The following is a 20,553-nucleotide window of genomic DNA, read 5'->3' on the forward strand; positions in this document are numbered from 1 at the left end:
AAGACTGGAGAGGCACAGAATCCAAGCTGCTTGAAGTCCAGTGAGAAGTTTCTGAAGTCAGTGATGATTTGGTATGCCGTGACGTCTGCTGGTGTTGGTCCACTGTGTTTTATCAAGTCCAAAGTCAATGCAGCCACCTACCAGGAGATTTTGGAGCACTTTATGCTTCCATCTGCTGACAAGCTTTATGGAGATGCTGATTTCCTTTTCCAGCAGGACTTTAGCACCTGCCCACACTGCCAAAACCACTTCCAAGTGCTCTGCTGACCATGATATCACTGTACTTGAATGGCCAGCCAACATGCCTGACCTGAACCCCATATGGAATCTATGGGATATTTTCAAGAGAAAGTTGAGAAACAGTGGATCCGAGCTGAAGGCTCAATAGTGCCTCAGCAGTGCCACAGGCTGATCGCTTCATGCCACGCTTCACTGATGCTGGAGTTTGTGCTAAAGGAGCCCCAACCAAGTATTGAGTGCATAAATGAACATAATTTAAAGAACTTGAACTTTTCTGTTTTGCAAATCCTTTTTTAATTGATCTTAGGAAATATTCTAATATTTTGAGATACTGGATTTTTTACTTTCATGAGCTGTAAGCTCTAATCATCAAAATTAAAACAAAAAAATATTTTGAAATGTTTTACTTTACATGTAATGAATCTAGAATATATTAAAGTATATATGAAAACTTTTTGAAATAAGTTACAAAAAAATAAACTTTTTCAGAATATTCAAATTTTTTGAGATGCTACCCAGAAGTATTCACATTTGGAAAATGAGTGATGGAAACTTAAATGCAGGTCTGACAGAAGTTTATTCTACCTGTGACACCACTTCTGTGATGTCATCAGATGCAACCAATAGGCAAGCCCAGCAGCTGTGATGTCATCAGGAACACATACCTTGATGGAGAAGGACCTCCTCATAGTTCTTTTGGGGTCCTCCTGGCCCCTCTGAGGCGGCTGGATGCTGACGCTCCTCGTCATGTATTTTTCTGAATTTCCCATGGACCCTTCCAGCGGGTCCCTGCGGTGTGTCTCCTCCAGCCCACTGTCCCAGGGCTCACGGTACCTCTCTTCTGGACTGGACGCGTCCTCATTGGTGCTGGAGCTGCAGATGATGAGCGACCGAGACAGGATGGCCAGTTTCTTGGAGCGCAGTCCTGCTTTGCCCCTCTCCATCCTCTTGGTTCTCCTCCTGTGATGCAGCTGCTGTTGGTGGGAGTTTCTTAGAGGCAGGATGGCCACAGAGGGAGGTTCTCTCCCAGGATGCATCACTGCTAATGGAGGGGGCCGCTCTGCAGACAAGAGCAATTAGACAATTCAGTTAGGAGTCCGTTCTGCCATCCTCCCGTGGCCTAAGTGTTCTCAGAAATCACAGAGGCTACAGACGCAGATAAGAGCGCTTTCTTCTCTGATCCATGATGGAGGAAAAAAGAGAAAGAATTGCCCCATGACTGTGAGAGAGTTTTTGTGTGTGTGTATTCAAAAGGAGGGAAATACACAAGTGAAATGGACTGCACAGCCACAGACATGAAAAATTAAAATAAAATTGAAATTGAAATAGAAATAAAATAGAATAGAATAAAATAAAAAATAAAATAAAAACAAATCTGTCCTTATTTACTCACCCTCATGCTGTTTTAATTCCAAATGGTAAAAAGTTGTATATAAAACAAAAATTATTTCAGTACATTTTACAAGAAAATACACTGTAAAAATAATTTTTCAAAGTTGTAAATAAAGATTACTGAAGTACTGAAGTTTAAACGAAAATACTATAAATAAATAATTTTAGTCTTTCTAACAATTTCACATTTTATTCAGTGTTGCTTGCCATTTCTTCATAATTGTTTGTGAAATGTACTATTAGTTTCTGAGTGAAAACTGTTTATACACCAAAAAAAATTTCAGTGTACTTCAAAATGTTGCATTTAATTCAGTGTTACTTGCCTTTCTTGTATTTATTTGTGAAATTTACTAGCAATTTCTGAGTGAAAATTGTTTCAAAGTAATGCTACACCATTTGCTTGTTTTTTCTCAGTGCATAATATGCTGGGGGGGGGGTTTCAATGAAGCACAGAAGAATGCATCATGCAGCCCTTTTTCAGACAAACAATCTTTCAAAGTGACAAAGTCTTCAAAAAGGACAAAAAAGCACCATGAAGTCCCATAAAACTTTAGCTCTTTTAATCCTTTTTTGGAGTTTGACAGATACAGTCACTTTAACCTGTTTTAATAAAACATAAAGATACTTCCAACTCTTCCTTTTGAAGGAAAAAATAACATTATACAAGTTTGGACTGACACGAGGGTTAGTTAACAAAGACAGAAATTTTATTTTTGGTTGAAATGTCCCTTTAAGAGATTTTGAACATTTTGATCTTGGCTCTTCATTTAAATGAAAGACTGTCAAGTTACTTTTTCTAATTAGAAAACCCGGTCTGATGCAAATCTATCAACAGAAATATATTATCTGTACAATACTGAGGAGTCTAAACCTAATGGTTTTGTTGTTTTCTTACCTCACAGGCATGACGGGATCCGTCATGCATTATAAATGACCGGCTGCACATACATTACCAGTCACGTGAGATGAGCTCATATTCACGCTGACATGTGGGAATATACTGTGACTGCTTGCGTCTAAATCGTGATGTACTTTGGTGAGAATGATGTCATAGTCTGACATAGTCATAGTCTGATGTTTGTTTTAGATGGCGCCCCGGATGGCAGCCATGGTTTGTCGCTACTTGGTACTTGTACTTTTTTTGTTTGTTTGTCCTGTCTTAAGCAATTTTTTCCCGATCAGCTTTACTAGGAACGAACTCCTGGACATCAGAAATAGCACACCAAATAACTTTCTGCTGACATTTGAGCATTCAGATGTTTTACTGGACATTTTAGTCGGAGGAGCTGCGTTCCTATACAAGCTCTCCAGGCGACGCAAGTGAGGGAAACGTGCCGGCGCGCTCGTGAAATTTCGACAGCGCGGTTTTAGGACTCCGCTGCCGAGCATTCATCTGGCGAATCTCCGCTCCCTAGCAAATAAATCAGATGAACTACGACTCCTCACCCCAACAAACAATGACTTTTTAAACTCCGCTGCGCTCTGCTTCACGGAAACCCGGCTGAACGGAGCCATCTCGGACAGCACGTTACATCTAACGGGCTTCCAGCTGTTCAGAGTGGACCGCGTCACAGAGTCATCGGGGAAAATGAGAGGCGGTGTGTAACGTAGTTTGTAGATCGGGAAGAAGGAGGCGGGAACCGGCGAACATTCAAATAAACTTTAATAATAAAATAAACACAAACAGCCCCTCGCGGACGACTGTCGCGCACAAACAAAACCAAAACACAAAATAAACTCCAGGCCTGGTCCTCGCTCCTCTTTCACTGTCGTCACGCCTCCTTTGTATCCTTCCGGAGCTCCTCTGTGAGACTCGAGACCGGTGAGTGGTGCAGGTGTCGCTCATTATTAATTACTCCACCGGCCTCACTCCGTTCCCACGGCTCTCGGCCCCGCTCCTCTCGTCACATACCCCCATCGCCCCTCGCAGGCCGGGGGGTACTCCCGAGACTGCGCTCTACTCCCCCCCTCCCCCCTCTGGGGGAGCCGATCACGGCGGCCGTGGCGTACCTGGGGGTAAGGACAGACAGAAGAGGCGAGAGAAAAGGAGATGGAAGGATGAGGAGAGACAGAGACGAGAGAGGGGAGAGAGGAAAAAAAAATAAAATCTTGTTCCGGTTCCCAGACACACTGCCGCTCGGCCCTCCACCAGCTGGGTAAGCTCTTCCGCGATGCCAGGCAGTGGCACTGGACAGCCCTCGGTGGACGGCACGACACTCCTCCGCCGCCCAGTGGACGGCGACGGCTCCTCCGTGTTCGGGCAGCCGGCAGCAGTCCCCCGTTCTCTGCTCCTCCCCATCATGGCGGATGGCAGCAGGCTCCGGCCTCAGGCGAACGGTGGCGACTCCTCCGCTCCCTCACGGACGGCAGCCGTCCCTCCACAGCCCGGGCTGCCGGCAGCGAGTTCGACCGCCCTCCCCGTCAACTTACTCCAATGTAACGTAGTTTGTAGATCGGGAAGAAGGAGGCGGGAACCGGTGAACATTCAAAGAAACTTTAATAATAAAATAAACACAAAATAGCGCGACAGCCCCTCACAGAAGACTGTCGCGCACAAACAAAACCAAAACACAAAATAAACTCCAGGCCTGGTCCTCTCTCCTCTTTCACTGTCGTCACGCCTCCTTTGTATCCTTCTGGAGCTCCTCCGTGAGACTCGAGACCGGTGAGTGGTGCAGGTGTCGCTCATTATCAATTACTCCACCGGCCTCGCTCTGTTCCCACGGCTCTCAGCCCCGCCCCTCTCGTCACACGGTGGATTATGTTTTTATATCAATGAAGGCTGGTGTACAGACGTGACAGTTTTAAAGAAGATGTGCTGCCCAAATTTGGAAGCTCTCTTCATTAACTGTAAGCCTTTTTATTCACCGCAGGAGTTTTCCTCGTTTATTCTGGTGAGTGTGTACATTCCTCCTGACGCGCGTGTGAGCGCCCCGCTAGAACTGTTGGCCGATCATATTAAACACACAGAGCAGCATTATCCGGACTCTTTCATTATCATTCTCGGTGATTTTAATAAAGCTAATCTCACCTGTGAACTGCCTAAATATAGACAGCACATCACATGCCCCACCAGAGACAGCAATATACTGGACCACTGCTACACTGTTTTAAAGGATGCATACCACTCTGTCCCCCGAGCAGCTCTGGGACTCTCTGATCACCTTTGGTTCATCTTCTACCAGCCTACAGGCAGAAACTCAAATCTGCTAAGCCTGTAGTGAAAACTGTAAAAAGATGGACTGCTGAAGCAGAGCAGGATTTACAGGCCTGTTTCGAACTTACTGATTGAAGTGTTTTTGAGGCTGCAGCTACTGATCTGGATGAGCACAGCTTTCAAGTAATGACTCTACATCAGTGTGGAAAGGCCTGAAAGCCATTACCCGCTACAAGACCCCATCCCCCAGCACTGAAGCCAATCAACAAGTGGCTGAAGACCTGAACGAGTTCTACTGCAGGTTTGAAAAGCAAAAGCCTGGTCTGACACCCCACACCCACTCCGACCATCTCACAGCACAGCCATCAACACCCTCCCCCTCCATCCCCCCTACTGTTTCTCATCCTGCACTCAAGGTCTGTGAAGAGGATGTATGCAAAGTCTTCAGAAAGCAGAAGATAAGGAAAGCCAAAGGCCCAGACGGTGTCTCTCCAGCCTGCCTCAAAGCCTGTGCTGTTCAGCTATCATCCATCTTCACATTGATCTTCAACAGATCCCTGGAGCTGTGTGTAGTCCCCTCCTGCTTCAAACGTTCCACCATCATCCCTGTACCCAAGTTTGCACACCTGGCGAATAAAGCTAATTCTGATTCTGATTCTGATAGTCACCTGCTGGTGATAGTTAGCATTACTGCATCGCAAAGAGAAAATCACATGTGCAATGTTCCCCTTCAGGAACTCGAGCTGCATCGAAACGCTACGGGAATGCCTCCAGCGTGACTACGCTCTGAATCACATGTGTAATCAGTCCAATGGATGGGCGAGACATCACGGGCGGGGTGACGTAGTGACCAGGAAGCATAAAAGCACGTGCGGTGAAATCGGCGTCAGCTTTCTGTCATTCAGCAAGCGCTCTGTGTGTGTCAGTCTTATTTGGTGTTGTCTGTCCATTATCACTCTTTATTTTACCAATACGAGTGTAGATAAACATACGGCGAGAGCGGGCAGCATCTCAGGCTGTGTGTTCTTCCCTGCCTGCACTACATTTCGGGTGGGGATACACATGGTTTGTGTGTTGTCTGCTTGGGAGCAAAACACGCAGAGTAAGCTCTCGAGGGCTTTCGCAGAGGCGGAGCGGCGACTGTGCTCGTGGGGTTTGCATATGGATCCGGTGGAGGGAATGTAGATGGGCGAGTCCCTATCTTCTTCCTCACCTACCAGATCCAGAGCCTGCTCTCGGGTTCGGAAGCCCGTGCTGCGGTTCTTTGCCCCCAGTGAGAGGGCTCGACGCTCTGCCTGTCTTCCTCCAAGGAGGTTGCATATGGATCCGGTGGAGGGAATGTAGACGGGCGAGTCCCTATCTGCTATTGCTGAGGCACGGCAGCGCCTGCACTCCCTAGATCCAGTGGTCGCTCTCGAGGCTCGGAAGCCCGCTCCGCGGTTTCTTCCCCCTCTGAGTTAGAGTTCGCTGCTGCGGCTGTTTTCTCAGAGGAGATTGATATTGTTTGTGTGACCAAGTGGCTTGCGCGCTGCCGAGGCAACACGTGTATTACATCATTTCAGTTTTTGATGTGAATCTTACCACACCAGACCGTGTTTACTCATTTGGTTGTTTGGCTGCATTTAATTCTGAGGAATTAAATGAGGTATTTATCTGACTATGAGAAGTTAGATATATCATTTTCGATTTTTGATATGAAGTCTATCACACCAGACAGTGTTTACTCTTCTGGTTGTTTGGCTGCATTTAATTCTGAGGAATTAAATTAAGTATTTATCTGACTATGAGAAAAAGAAAACAGTTAGATATACAGGGGCTCTTGGGATAAAAATTTCTCGAGTAAGAGCACGAGTTTACCTCTCTTCCTCTGAGGAGGTTGAGGCGGTCAGCAGGGGCTGCTGGGCGGGAGCAGTCCCAACCTACCGTGTTCCAGCTCCTCATTCTGGGGGCGTCACTTCTCGTACTCCGCAGAGTCTAGAGACACAGTGGCGCTCCCAGGCCGAAGGCTTCTAGCGGAAGGCGGTTCTGCTGACCGTCATTCTCGCTGGATAGTCTCAGTCTAAAACGTCCTGACGCCTAAGGCCTATAGGACTTCTGAGGGCCAGCTCCCTCTGGGTAAGAGGGGTGTACACTGCATTACACGGTGCCCGTCTCTCCTCAGTGCCCTCAGGTGATCGGTCTGCCGACCCTGCCAGTGTTCCAGGGCACAGCGGTCTCCGGCGAGCGCTTCTCTCAGTTGCGTAGGAAACGTAGCGGTGCTAAGAGGCTCGGGACTTCCACGGATGTTATCGAGGTGGTCCCTCCTCACGTAGCAGAGTCCGGGTTCTACAGTCGGTACTTCACCTTTCCGAGGAAGGATGGAGGGTGGCGTCCTATTTTAGATCTGCATCATTTGAACCGCTCAGTCAGGCGACTGAAGTTCAGCACGCTCGCACTCAAACAAATCGGGTCTCAGATCAAGTCCAAGGACTGGTTTGGCACGATCGATCTAAAAGATGCACATGTCTCCATCCTTCCTCATCACAGGAAGTTCCTGAGGTTTGCTTTTGGGGGCAAAAGCTTACCAACACCGAGTTCTTCCTTTGGCCTTGCACTCTCACCCCACACTTTCACGACCACGTCGACGATTGGTTGATATTAGCTCAATCAGAGTGAATGGCAGTTCAACATCGAGATGTCGTTCTCACTCACACGAAAGAGCTGGGGTTAAGACTTAATGCCAAGAAAAGTGTGCTTTCTCCAGTACAGAGAACCACTTACCTGGGTGTGGTGTGGGATTCGACCACGATGCAGGCACGTATGTCTCCTGCTCGGATCGAGTCGATCCTCGTTGCAAGAGTGAGAGAAGGCTGGTCACTCACTGTCAAGCAGTTCCAGACTGCTAGGTCTGATGGCAGTCGCGTCCAACATGGTTACTTTTGGCCTGCTGTACATGAGACCCCTACAGTGGTGGCTTAAGACCAAGGAGTTCTCCTCGAGGGGAAACCCGCTTCGCATGCTCAAGGTCACGTGGCGGTGCCTACGTGCCTTAGAAATGTGAAGGAAACCTTGTTTCTCATAAGTGGCCGCTCGGCCCGCGGCCTGTGGAGCGGCCGCCATCTCAAGTGGATAAGTTGACTGGAGATGCTGGCCGTGTTTCTAGCTTTGAAACACTTCCTCCCAGGCCTAAGAGATCGCTATGTGTTGGTGCGCACCGACAACACAGCAGTGGTCTTTTATATATGTGGGGGCAGACATCCTGTCGAGACAGGGGCCGAGGCCCGGGGAATAGATGCCTCAGCCCGAGGGGTGAAGCAGACTTGGAAAGTCTTTGGCCAGGCTCAGGTGGACTTGTTTGCGACTCAGATGATATTGCACGGTCCCCTCTGGTTCTCTCTCGGACTCATCCAGCTCCACTGCGGCTGGATGCCATGGTACAGACGTGGCCGAGGCTTCGTCAGTACACCTTTCCCCCGATTGTTCTGCTCCCGGGAGTTCTGGAGAGCGTGCACTGGAACGAGGTCAGTCGACTGCAAGACAGTGGCCCCGTTCTGGCCGGGCCGAGTATGGTTCTTGGACCTGATTTCTCTCCTCGACGGCGCTCCATGGGAGATTCCTGTCAGGAGAGATCTCCTCTCACAGGCGGAGGGCGCGCCCTCCCCCGGAGCTGTGGAAGCTGTGAGTGTGGCCTCTGAGGAGGCACAACTCATAGCTTCTGGTCTCTCAACCAAGGTTGTTGAGACCATCCTCCATCCAGAGCTCCCTCTATGAGGAAACTGTACTTCCATTGCGGCCTACCAAGCCCCTCTCGGTGGCCATTCAGTGGGAAGACACCTTCTTCTTACACGTTTCCTCCACGGTGCGCTCAGGCTGAGGCCTCCGGCCAGAGAAGCTTATGCTAAGTGGTGGATCAGGATGCCATTCCATAGCCTTGAGCCCTCTGATCTCCCCTCTCCTTCGGGGGTCAAGGCTCACTCCTCCAGAAGTTGGCCTTCGGGATGGCAGGCCCCACCTACTTTAGCCATTCCTGGCTCCCTTTTCTCTCGCCTCAGTTGTGCTCTTCCACACTAGGCAGGGATTTGCAAGCCTGGCGGCATGGGCATTCTCATTCCCGTAGCGTTTCGACGCAGCTCGAGTTCTTGAAGGGGAGTGTCTCCAGGTTACGCATGTAACCATGGTTCCCCGAAGGGAACTAGATGCTGCGTCTCAGGGCCATACTTCCAGCATCCCTGCCAGCGCTTGCTTCACTCCCGTAGCGTTTCGACGCAGCGTCTCGTACCCTTCAGGGAACCATGGTTACATGCGTAACCTGGAGACGTTTCATGACCTCTCTGATATTTATGCATTATGAAGTCCTTTTGTGGTATTGTCTGCAAGAAGCCTTGGGATTTGAGACTCAACAGATTGATTCTGTCAATAATATTAAAATAATATTGCTCCTATTTACTTCACAGATGCCACTCAAGTTTTGAAATGGGAGGGGCAGTACAGACAGATCATGTAAATCATATTTTTATGTTACATATATACTATTTATCATTGTAGGATTCATAAAATGCACTAATTTTATCCTTCAGGCCTTCTTAATGTGCCACACTGACTTGCCATTGAGATACAATATCACAGAGATACACTTCATTTGCTTAAATATTGTACCATGATCTCTTTTGATAAATAAATATGAGATCTATTGGTCTATAGATTAGGTTTAAGTTGAGCATTTGCTTAGTCAATAATGTGATGTTAATAATTAGGTCAATTGTCATCACAATTAGAAATACATTTATAAAATAACAACTGCAATATGACATACAATGTCTATTTTTTGTGCATAAAAATTAAATATTTATTAATATTTATAACAACATTTTATACAGTAAGTTGTAAGCTCAGATGTAGGCTTAATTATTTAATTTTTTTATTATTTAATTCTTATTAATAATTATTTATTGTATCATTTTGGTACATATAGTCAAGATTATGATTGTCATGCTATTGATATTATCGTCAATGGAAAAGAGCTGTATGAAGGTATACTCCAAATATTTTCATTGATTGATTGATCAATTGAGTAAACTTTTTTATCCACCAATGGGGATCTCACATGAGGGTGAGTACATTTTCCGTTTTTGGGTGAACTATCCCTTATTCTGAAACCTGTCAAACATTTATTAGATATTTAATCCACATTACTTTTACATCAATCACTTATATGGAAAGACATTACCCTCAATCTTATTCAGATTGCTAATACGATAATTAAAATATTATAACCTCCACAAATGAAACTTTATGAGAGCAGCTGCAGCTCCCACTCTTGGCCTTTAAACACTACATTACCCAGCAACTCCTTTGTTTTCTCTGGCACTGATTGCCACAAAGCGTCCCAACTTCAAAAACTGACAAATGACTCCAGCGTCCACAAAGTTGTTCTAATGTTCTGGTGCTGCTGAAGTTTGATAGGGTAATTAGTCTACCGAGAGAGCTTTGTCTATGCTCGTTAGCAGCATGGATCCTGATGCAATGAACGGTGAGGCTCTGTTCCAGCACCTGGTGAGCTGCCTACATGCACAGACGGCCTTTCAAGTCATCATATGGTTCGTTCAAGTCATGTCGGATAGATCGTATTTACGAGTTGAACGCACATGAATGCCACCACAAAGTCGTTATTACGAGTGGGAAACTCGTAGAACTTTCTTTAATGCTGCGTTCAAGTCCTCCTGGGACATTCGTACTTACGAGTTGACAAGTCGTAATTACTACGTCAGGTGCATTCAAGTCAGTTTAGTCAGCACAAGATGGTGGTGTGCCTTCTTTTAATAAATTACAAGAAAATACAACAGGGTCTGTTAACTCTGCTTATAGAAAATGAAGAGCAAAGAATTAGCATCAGGTGTGTTTTGTGTTTTTAGTATTTTTAAAACATGCAACATGGCAAATCAAAAGATTTTTCACCTATAGGTGCAAAAATGATAGCATTTTTTTACTTGGATTTCAATAACTAGCTGCGTAACAAGAACATGACCAGTTTAAGTTTATAGGACAACTAAACTATCAATTTAAACAAAAATTTACCGTCAACTACAGACGTTGCATCCATCGATTCCGCTATGTTTCTCATTGACACGCCCCCAACTCTGAAACTCAGGGCTTAAAGAAAATGTTGAGTTTCCCACTCGTAATAACGACTTTGTGGTGACGTTCATGTGCATTTAACTGGTAAATACACTATTAAAAAAATCCGTAAAATTTATGGTAAAAAACCGGCAGCTGTGTTTGCCGAAATGTTACCCTAAAAAATACGGTAGCAACGTTTTAGGTTTTACGGTTTTAACTTACATTTACAGTTAAATACCGTAATTTCATTACCTGATATAATGTTAATATACCATCCTTATTGAAGTACTGAAATCTGTTTTGTACCTTTGTAATACACTGATAACCACCCAATGCAGGTGGTGATGAGAAAGTCACATGATGAACCAAAGCCCATCACAAGCAGCTTTTATATAATAACATACATAGAAGGTGCACATTGTCATTCACACAAACATTAAACACCATCACGGTAACACACGAAACTGAAATAATGCAATAAACATTAATTTAACAACATTAGGTGTAACACACAACCCTAATATACAAAACTGATAAGAAAAACTAAGAAGAAACATAGTTGTTTCGACAAAAAAAAAATCAAATTTGAAATGTATCGCAGGGAATGCTGGGAATGTTAATTTACGGTTATTCACTGTAAATTATACGTTCTTTTTCACTTCTAAAAACGGTATACTACCGTAAAATTAATGTCCAATACAGTTTTTCACCGTATATAGTAGGTGAATTTACCGTTAACCATTTAACAGGTTTTTACTGTCGCATTTTTACAGTCTTTTATCGTTAAATTCACAGTTATTTTTTACAGTGTACGATCTATCCGACATGACTTGAATGCACTATAAGCCCCGAATTTCCGAGTTGGGGGCGTGTCGATGAGAAACATGGCGGAATCAATGGATGCAACGTCTGTAGTTGATGGTAAATTTTGGATTAAATTGATAGTTTAGTTGTCCTATAAACTTAAATTGGTCATGTTCTTGTTACGCAGCTGAAATCCAAGTAAAAAAAATGCAGACCCTGTTGTATTTTCTTGTAATTTATTAAAAGAAGGTACACCGCCATCTTGTGCCGACTAAACTGACTTGAATGCACCTGACGTCGTAATTACGACTTGTCAACTCGTAAGTGCGAACGTTCCAGGAGGACTTGAAAGCAGCAATAGACATCATCATGCTGCTGGTGTGAAGGATGTTCAGAAAGGTAGGAGAAATGCGCGTCAAGATACAAAAATCGTCATTTTATTGACACAGTCTTTAACGATGCGTTCAAGTCATGTCGGAAAGATCATATTAACAAATTGAACGCACATCAATTATGCCGCCCGCCACAATACTGTAATTATAAGAGAGCACCTCTGAACTTTCTTTAAGCCCTGAGTTTCCGAGTTGGGGGCGGATGCAATAGATGCAGCGTCTGTATTGATACATTTGTTGAAAACAATTAAATTATTATTTTTCATTTGCAATAAAACTGTCTAAGTTGCATATACAAAAATATGATAGTACTGTGCAATTACAATAGAGTATATAGCCGTTCAATTTACAGCATCTTCATACATTGAATAAAAGCATAAAGCAAAAGCAAGGCTGATGCACATTCTTTATCATTTTTTGTAGAATCGAGTTTGAAGAATTCTGCTAAATTATTGAAAACGTGCATTGCCAACTTGCATCTTGCTCCAACTTAAACACATCTGATGTCGTAATTATGCAAAGAGGACTTGAACACTGTAACCTTTGGTGTCGATATACTGGTGCCAAAGACATGGGGATTTTTTTTAATCATTAAATTATTTGTTGGAGGATGATTGTCAGTTTGAATTATTTTAGTCACATTTTATTGTTATGTAGATATTACTTAGCACCTAACCAAATTCTAAATCTAAAAAATCTCAATAAACTGTATAATTATAATTTTAAAACAATTTTTTAAAAATAAAAAATCAAAGTCTTGGAAGGTCAAGCGATTGCTTTGTGTAATGAACAGTCTCAAAGGTCATCGCCATCCCAATTCATAGAAACACTCAAATCAAACCCACAGACCTGCACACATTCAAAAATGGGCACCTAAATAAATGTTAACATGATAATGCGTTAAAGGTAGCTTTAATGTGAATTTCCATTGGCTCTTGTGTGTCGTGACCAATTGAGACATTTGGATTTATCTTTTGAATGAGATGTAAATGTGACTGTTCAGTTCACAGAGCCTTGAGTTTCACTTTGTTCCTTACATTAAGCTGTAAGTTGTTTGGTATGCTGTTATTGTGCTTTTTGTCATTTTTGGAATAAATTATTGTGACTACTTTGTTTGACTAATAGTGATATAGCTACAGCAGTGTGGCAAAATACATTCAAGATGGCAAATGGAGTGAGAGAAATGCTTTTAATAATAAATATACTTAGAATGCATTCAACACCAGAAATGCCTAAATGTCTAGATTTTGGCTTTGTTTTCCTATTGACATGCTCTCTAAAGTCCATTCTCTTTAGATCCCACTTTCTCACGCCCCATGATTGGTCGATCAAAGCCTGTGGTCAAACTACTTTTCAGTCAATACCTTCTGGGGAAAAAAAGCCAAAACCCAGATATTTTAGGTAATTTAGAAATCCTGACCAGCACATTTCCGGGAACAGGAGAACATATAGTCACCCAGCTAACACCAAATTCTATTGAAACCCATTTGAGTTGAGCTCCTGCCTTTGTATGGTGTTTCAAATGCATGTGCTGTAGACAGCAGGGCAGCTCACTGTGTTTTAAAACAGAGCCTGTATGTTTGTGGGGTCGTTTTTTCTTAATGGATGTCTGGATGAATCACTGAGATGTACTGGGTTATTCATGATGAAATATCAGCCTTGTGCTTGCCTGCTTTAAGTCAGAGCAAAAGTAGCAATATATCTGCCAACATGTGTTGCAATCACTGAGATCAACTCTCTGGCTGATAGTCTACATTTACATCTATTCATTTAGCAGATGCTTTTATCCAAAGCGACTAACATATGAGGAAACAAGCATCTTCACTTTGTCGATCACTTTTGTAAACATTTTGAGACTAGAGTAAATTGTTTAACCTGATCCTGGAACAAAACATATGTTTTCTTCATTGCAAGCATCTTAAGCATGTTTTTAAAAAGTGAGAAAATATGCTAAAAAGGTTTGGCACATTGCAATATGGGTAAACTGACCTAAAATGGTAAGATGTAGGTGAAAGGTTTTAATGGCACATTCCGTCTATTTTTATGTTATTTGCAGGAACTGTGTGCAGAATATAATTTGCCGTAATTTCAGTGGCACAGTATGAAATTGTTTCCCGTTTGAAATGTGTTGACTCAACCATTGATGTAATGGTGCAGAGCCATCATACTGTTTAGTTTGAGGACTTTTGAAAGAAAAATAGACCAAAAGCAATACTAGTTCATGGAAATTATGAAGTGACATGATCATTTGACAGAAGTAGCATTTTAATAAATCAATGACAATGAAAACCTTTAGAAAATGTGTTTGTTTGTTTGTTCCTGTCCCCCCTGATGATCAGACAGCCTTTTATCAACAACAACAACACAACTGAATAATGCATGAAACATAATGGTGGTTGCTGGGATGTTACTAGGTGGTTGCTAGGGTAATTATTGCTATTTGCAAACTAACTGAATAGCTAGTTCAAGTAGTCTAGATTGCAGATTTCCATTGTTTCGTTTTCACGTTTCTCTTGTTTATTACCCCTCTGTCACTGTTTATGAAAGTATAAACAATTCCTCCTTTAATCAAAAGCATTTGTCAGATCCCAGCAAGCTGTGCTTTTTTTAATCAAGCCATTTCCATATTATGCAATAACTAAAAGCCGTCCCAGCAAACTCTGCATTCAATTACTCTGAGACACAACATTCAACGTTTTTATAATGGTTATAAATTGTACGTTACTCTCATAACTGCAGTATGAATCAGCGCATGTTATGCTTCCACTGATGCATTGGACAGATTGCATGGTTTAGCTGGGACCACGTTGATGGATCTGTCTCCATCCGATCTAATTATGACAAACATTAGCGTCTGGAGTTCAGTACAGTATCAAAGGAAACACGCACAAGCTCTGGGATATGCGTGCAGTGATTGCATGCAATGCTATTTTCTCTGCATGTGTTTGGTTGATGCCATTTAACCTGACATGGTGAACTGTGTGTGTTTGTGTCTTAACATCTGTTTCTGAGCTCTGAATCAGGTGTGGCTAAATGTCGCATGTAAGTTTCCACCGAAGAGGAATGAAAGACTCACCAAAGCTGAGCATTTTGGCGTCTTGCAGTGAAATGATCCCTGTGTTGCGAGTCTCGTCCTAGCAGTTGTTTGGTAGAGTATTCCAGAGGGAAGACGCTGGCTGGTCAGTTCAGCATGATAAAAGTCCACCACTGAACAAGTTCCCCCTCTATGCTCCGAAATGTCTCTCTCTCGCTTGCCCTCTCTCACTCAGAGTAGTGCCAGAGGCTGTCAGTGAGTTAAGAGGAGCGTTTGTAACTGCCGCCTACCCTCTTTCCAGTGGCCAGCTGTACACAAGTATGTCTCATAGAGCCGGCCACCAAATCACAACCCTCTTCCTGTCTGACATTTTCAAGAGAGAGAGACTTTCTCCATCTGTAAGTGACCTTACACCTAGTCAACACACAAGGCTTTCTTTTGCTGGCCACCAGAGATGACTGAGAAGAGAAGATTTTCTCTCTGACTCAGTCACTGCATTCTTAACTAATAGATTATTGTAGTCACATTTTGGTGATAAATGGATTTATATTTGGATGATAAAGTACATTTCTGTTAATATTTGCTGATGTTGATGACTCTCTTTCTCCTTCGGAACACAAAAGGAGAATTTTTGATGATTATGATGCTTACTTCCATATAGTGTATTTGGATGGAGTTAGGCTCTCAAAATGTACCATAGAAATACCATAATAGGATCATAGAAGTAGTCCATGTGACTCAAAATAGGTATCATTAGGGGAAGGGGAAACTGTCATTCTAGAGAGAATTTTTTGGGACAGAAATTTTAAAAAGAATGATGGATCATCTATTAATTGTTTTTATATACTGTGTATATATATGTGTGTGTGTGTACTTGTTTATGCAACATTGTGGGGACCAAATGTCTCCACAAATATAGTAAAATCTGAAAATGTTGACATTGTGGGGCACATTTTAGAGTGGCCTTTTATTGTGGCCAGCCTAAGGCACACCTGTGCAATAATCATGCTGTCTAGTCAGCAACTTGATATGCCACACCTGTGAGGTGGATGGATTATCTCGGCAAAGGAGAAGTGCTCACTAACACAGATTTAGACAGATTTTTTAACAATATTTGAGAGAAATAGGCCTTTTGTGTACATAGAAAAAGTCTTAGATCTTTGAATTCGGCTCATGAAAAATGGGGGCAAAAACAAAAGTGTTGCATTTATAATTTTGTTCAGTGTATACATATGTTGCTTTTATCTCTTTATATTATGATTCTGGATGGATATTGGGCTTTGCTGTAAATAGTTATGTTTAAAATGTGTTATAAATAAAGAATAAAAACAAGTTCAAACATTTGGGGTCATTAATATTAAAAATATATATATTCAGCAAGGATGCATTAAATTGATCAAGAGTGACATTTATTTACACACACACACACACATACATTTATATATTAATTTTTATCAAATAAATTTAGCCTTGGTGGGCATAGGAGACTAAAATCATTTAAAACCGACCTCAAACTTTTTAATGGCAGTGTGCTAAAAAGAATATATTTTTCCAACTAGTATAGCTTCAAGCTAAAAGACAGACTAAAAGATGCAAAAGTCTGCTTATGATTCGACTGCGTCTGTAAGAAGAGCAGGGCGACGATGGCAGCTTACAATAATGCTATAAATACTAGCACTGCTGCAGTTACTGTATAGCATCACCCAGAGGAATATCTGATTGCCATGAGGTTGCTCTTTAATAGCTCCAGAACTTTAATGGAGTTCTCTGTCATGTTTCATTTAAGTATCAGGTTAGTCTGGTATGATTGTTGAATGAATGTTTGTGATTGGTCTTCTTTCTTACATGTATTTGCACACTGAATTGTGATTGGTTTAGTCTATTTGCATATTTTAACTAGTTATATGCACATTTTCACCTCACAACTGTTTTGCTTCTTGTCTGCAGCTGACAGAAAACAAAATGCATAATGCCAAAAGCCAAAAACCAAAGACTACAACCTAAATGTACTTGATACTTCAACACGTGTCCTTCAGGAATTGCACATCTAGTTAGCAGTCAAATCTTATCAGTGTAGTTAGTGGTCTTTTTAAGGAACAGTATGAGTTTGTATCCAGCATTAGTTTCACTTTAGTCTTTCAGTGTCCAGATCAGGAGTGTTTGTAGATATGAAGGAGTTCTCTGTCTGAGTGTGTGTTTAAGTTAGTAGATGCAGTTTTGCTGTACATACTGGGTTGGTGTTAAATGAATTGCAGGGGTAATTTACTGTAATTAACCCCAGTCCTATAGCACAGAGAGTATCTCAGTGTAGACACTTACGCTCACATTCACCCACGCCACACGCGCCTGGCCTGAATGGAGAGTCTGTGTGCAGAGCAGTGTATTTCTGACTGGATAAACAGGAATCCCTGTGCAAATACACAGTCAGGGGAGGACTCCACAAATAGATCGACTCTTAAACCCGAAGTCAAACATTTTATGTTACATTTCAGTAGCGTACAGCATATGTACATATATATGATATTAATACATAAATCGAAGCCTGTTTTGCAACAATTTATTTCGCAATTCTGACTTTTTTTAATTGCAATTCTGAGTTTATATATAAACATGCAAATCGCACAATTCAGTTTTTTTTTCTCTGATTTGTTTTTTAGAAGTATGAATTATGATAAAAAAGTTGCAATTTTCTTTTTTCTTTTTTATCACGTGGTGGAAACAAGTTTCCATATTAATATATTGCATAGCACAATATTTTATTAAATGTCCATGTGCATAGCATTTTTCATTGAATCTTTTATTCATTTTTAATTTTACATTTTTTACTATTTCTATTTTATTTTATTTTTCAGAGTGCTAAAATAGTGCTGAAAATTTGCCATCAGCTTTGTAAGTCTTGGAAAGGGGTTGCAGGTCTGTTCTGATAATGTTGTGGGCAGGGAGAATAACACTCAAATGATTAAAAAATATAAATAAACTAAAAATGTAATAAAAACACACTGAGCAACATGAAGACGAAGGAGATTGTTGTTGACTTCAGGAGAGTGCGCACTCAGCATGCTCCTCTGACCGTCAATGGTGTGACTGTGGAGAGGGTGAGCAGCACCAAGTTCCTGGGTGTGCACATCACAGAGGATCTCTCCTGGACTGACAACACCGCAGCACTGGCCAAGAAAGCACAGCAGCGTCTCTACTTCCTCCGCAAACTGAGAAGAGCCAGAGCCCCGGCCCCCATCATGTGCACCTTCTACAGAGGCACCATCGAGAGCATCCTGACCAGCTGCATCACTGTGTGGTATGGCGCCTGCAACGCGTCCTGCCGCAAGACACTTCAACGCATAGTGAGAGCAGCTGAGAAGATCGTTGGTGCCTCTCTCCCCTCCCTTCAGGACATCTACAACACCCGTCTCACCCGCAAAGCCCTCTGCATTGCAGGTGATCCCACCCACCCGACACACAGCTTCTTCAGTCTGCTGCCATCAGGGAGGAGACTGCGGAGTCTCCAGGCCAGGACCAGCAGACTGAAGGACAGCTTCATCCATCAGGCTGTCAGGAAGCTGAACTCCCTCCCGACCTTGCCCCCCTCCCCTCTTTTGCCCCACGCACCACTGAACTCTGACCCTCTAACGGACTCTCCCACTCCCCCCTCCCAAATACACACACACACACTGTCACTTTAATCAGTCTGAATAAGCTCTTTTGCACTACAAATCATTTTTTGCACTACAATCACTATTTCTGCACTGTTGTTTACTTTACTAGTTTGCACTCTATCTGCCATATGCCTTGTGCTTTATATATATATTTTTACATTTGACCTTATTTGTATATTTGTATAGTTGTATTTTGTATTTTGTATTTAATCTGTATTTATGTTATCTGTATGCACCCAAGGGTCTGAGAGTAACGCATTTTCAATTCTCTGTGTGTATGTCCTGTACATGTGGAAGAATTGACAATAAAGCAGACTTGAACTTGAACTTGAACTTGAATGAAGTCACATGTTCCATTGATTTGAAGCTTTAATTTTGTTTTTTACAAAATTGTCAAATTTTCCCATTTAGTATGCAATATTTCCTATGCATTAATTTCAGTGTTTAATTTTAAGACATTTTTTTACATTTGTATAGCACTTGCTGCAATACAGTTAGTTCAAAAGCAGATTCACAGTAATAAACAATGATGCAAACTTCTTCAAATATGAGACAATTTCAAACAACAAAACAACAGTGTCATTGTTCAGCTTAAGTTTGTTATGAGTGCATTTAAGTGTCTTTCCATCATTACAGTGCTTTATAGGCAAACTCACATCCTTGTATCTCTTTGCTTGATAGACAGTGTCGCCCTCTCCTGGCTGACAGCAGTATTATTTATATATCTGCTGTAGCTCACATGTACAGGACTTCCAGTCTGTTACTGCCATCTGGTGACCATCAGCTGTAATGCTCCACATTCTCTTTCACTAAAACAGACACACTGGCTATATTCAGAATAGCATGCTACCATAATACCATTATGTAATATGTATACTGTGCACCGTAGGCACATGTTCTGTAAAGTGAAGTGACATGTGACATGTGGCCAAGTATGGTGACCCATACTCGGAATTAGTGCTCTGCATTTAACCCATCCTAAGTGCACACACGCAGCAGTGAACACACACACACCGTGAACACACACCCGGAGCAGGGGGGAGCCATTTATGCTGCGGCGCCCGTGGAGCAGTTGGGGGTTCGGTGCCTTGCTCAAGGGCACCTCAGTCGTGGTATTGAAGGTGGGAGAGACACCTGTGTATGTACAGACACTGTACATTCACTCCCCCCACCTACAATCCCTGCTGGTACAAGACTTGAACCCGCAACCTTTGGGTTATGAGTCCGACTCTCTAACCATTAGACTTCCCCCAAAATTCTTGTTTCCGCCCGGTTATTTTAGGTAAACATAACCTAAAATATCCAAACGACCCAAGCAGGTCTGTAACATTTGGAGAAAGCTGTCAGTTAACATTCACACTTGTTTTAATAGCACAGAATTGTCTCGAAGTACATACATGATTTGAGATCTCATGTGACAAATCACTTGGTTATGCAATGCATTGTTTCACATACCTGTCAATTTAAAAAAAAATAGTAGGCAGTATACAGTATTCTGTGGTGTACTAAGCAGTATCCCAGCTAACAAATATATGTACTAATATTGTTTTATTAATGTTCCCATTAAGTTATGAAAACGTAATGTTCACTGAACGTCCAGTTGTTTAAATGCTTAAAAAAGTATTTTCTTGATACTATAAGAGTCATTCGTCAACATGTGCAAGCTAACAGCTAGCTTTCTCCACATCTTGACTGGCTGATTATATATTTCATTAGGTAATACAATGACATCCAAACATTTTTAAGTGGGACTGAAGTGTTCAAATATTTTTGGGCCCCTATAGA

The 20,553-nt window shown here is 42.3% G+C and overlaps 1 protein-coding gene across 1 annotated transcript in view; it reads right to left on the minus strand.

The window, feature by feature from the left end:
* Positions 1-15,395, minus strand: part of LOC107553751 (pro-interleukin-16-like) — a 49,638-nt gene extending 34,243 nt beyond the window's left edge. Inside the window, exons 1-2 of the mRNA XM_016236063.1 lie at positions 15,158-15,395; positions 906-1,300 (exon numbers count right to left, since the gene is read on the minus strand). Of these exons, the coding sequence (XP_016091549.1) occupies positions 906-1,300; positions 15,158-15,170 (408 nt within the window). The 5' untranslated portion in view covers positions 15,171-15,395. The remainder of the gene's footprint in view (positions 1-905; positions 1,301-15,157) is intronic.
* Positions 15,396-20,553: the final 5,158 nt, after the last annotated feature.

This window comes from Sinocyclocheilus grahami, unplaced genomic scaffold, assembly GCF_001515645.1.
Source record: "Sinocyclocheilus grahami isolate Dianchi unplaced genomic scaffold, SAMN03320097.WGS_v1.1 scaffold480.1, whole genome shotgun sequence".
Lineage (NCBI taxonomy): Eukaryota > Metazoa > Chordata > Actinopteri > Cypriniformes > Cyprinidae > Sinocyclocheilus > Sinocyclocheilus grahami.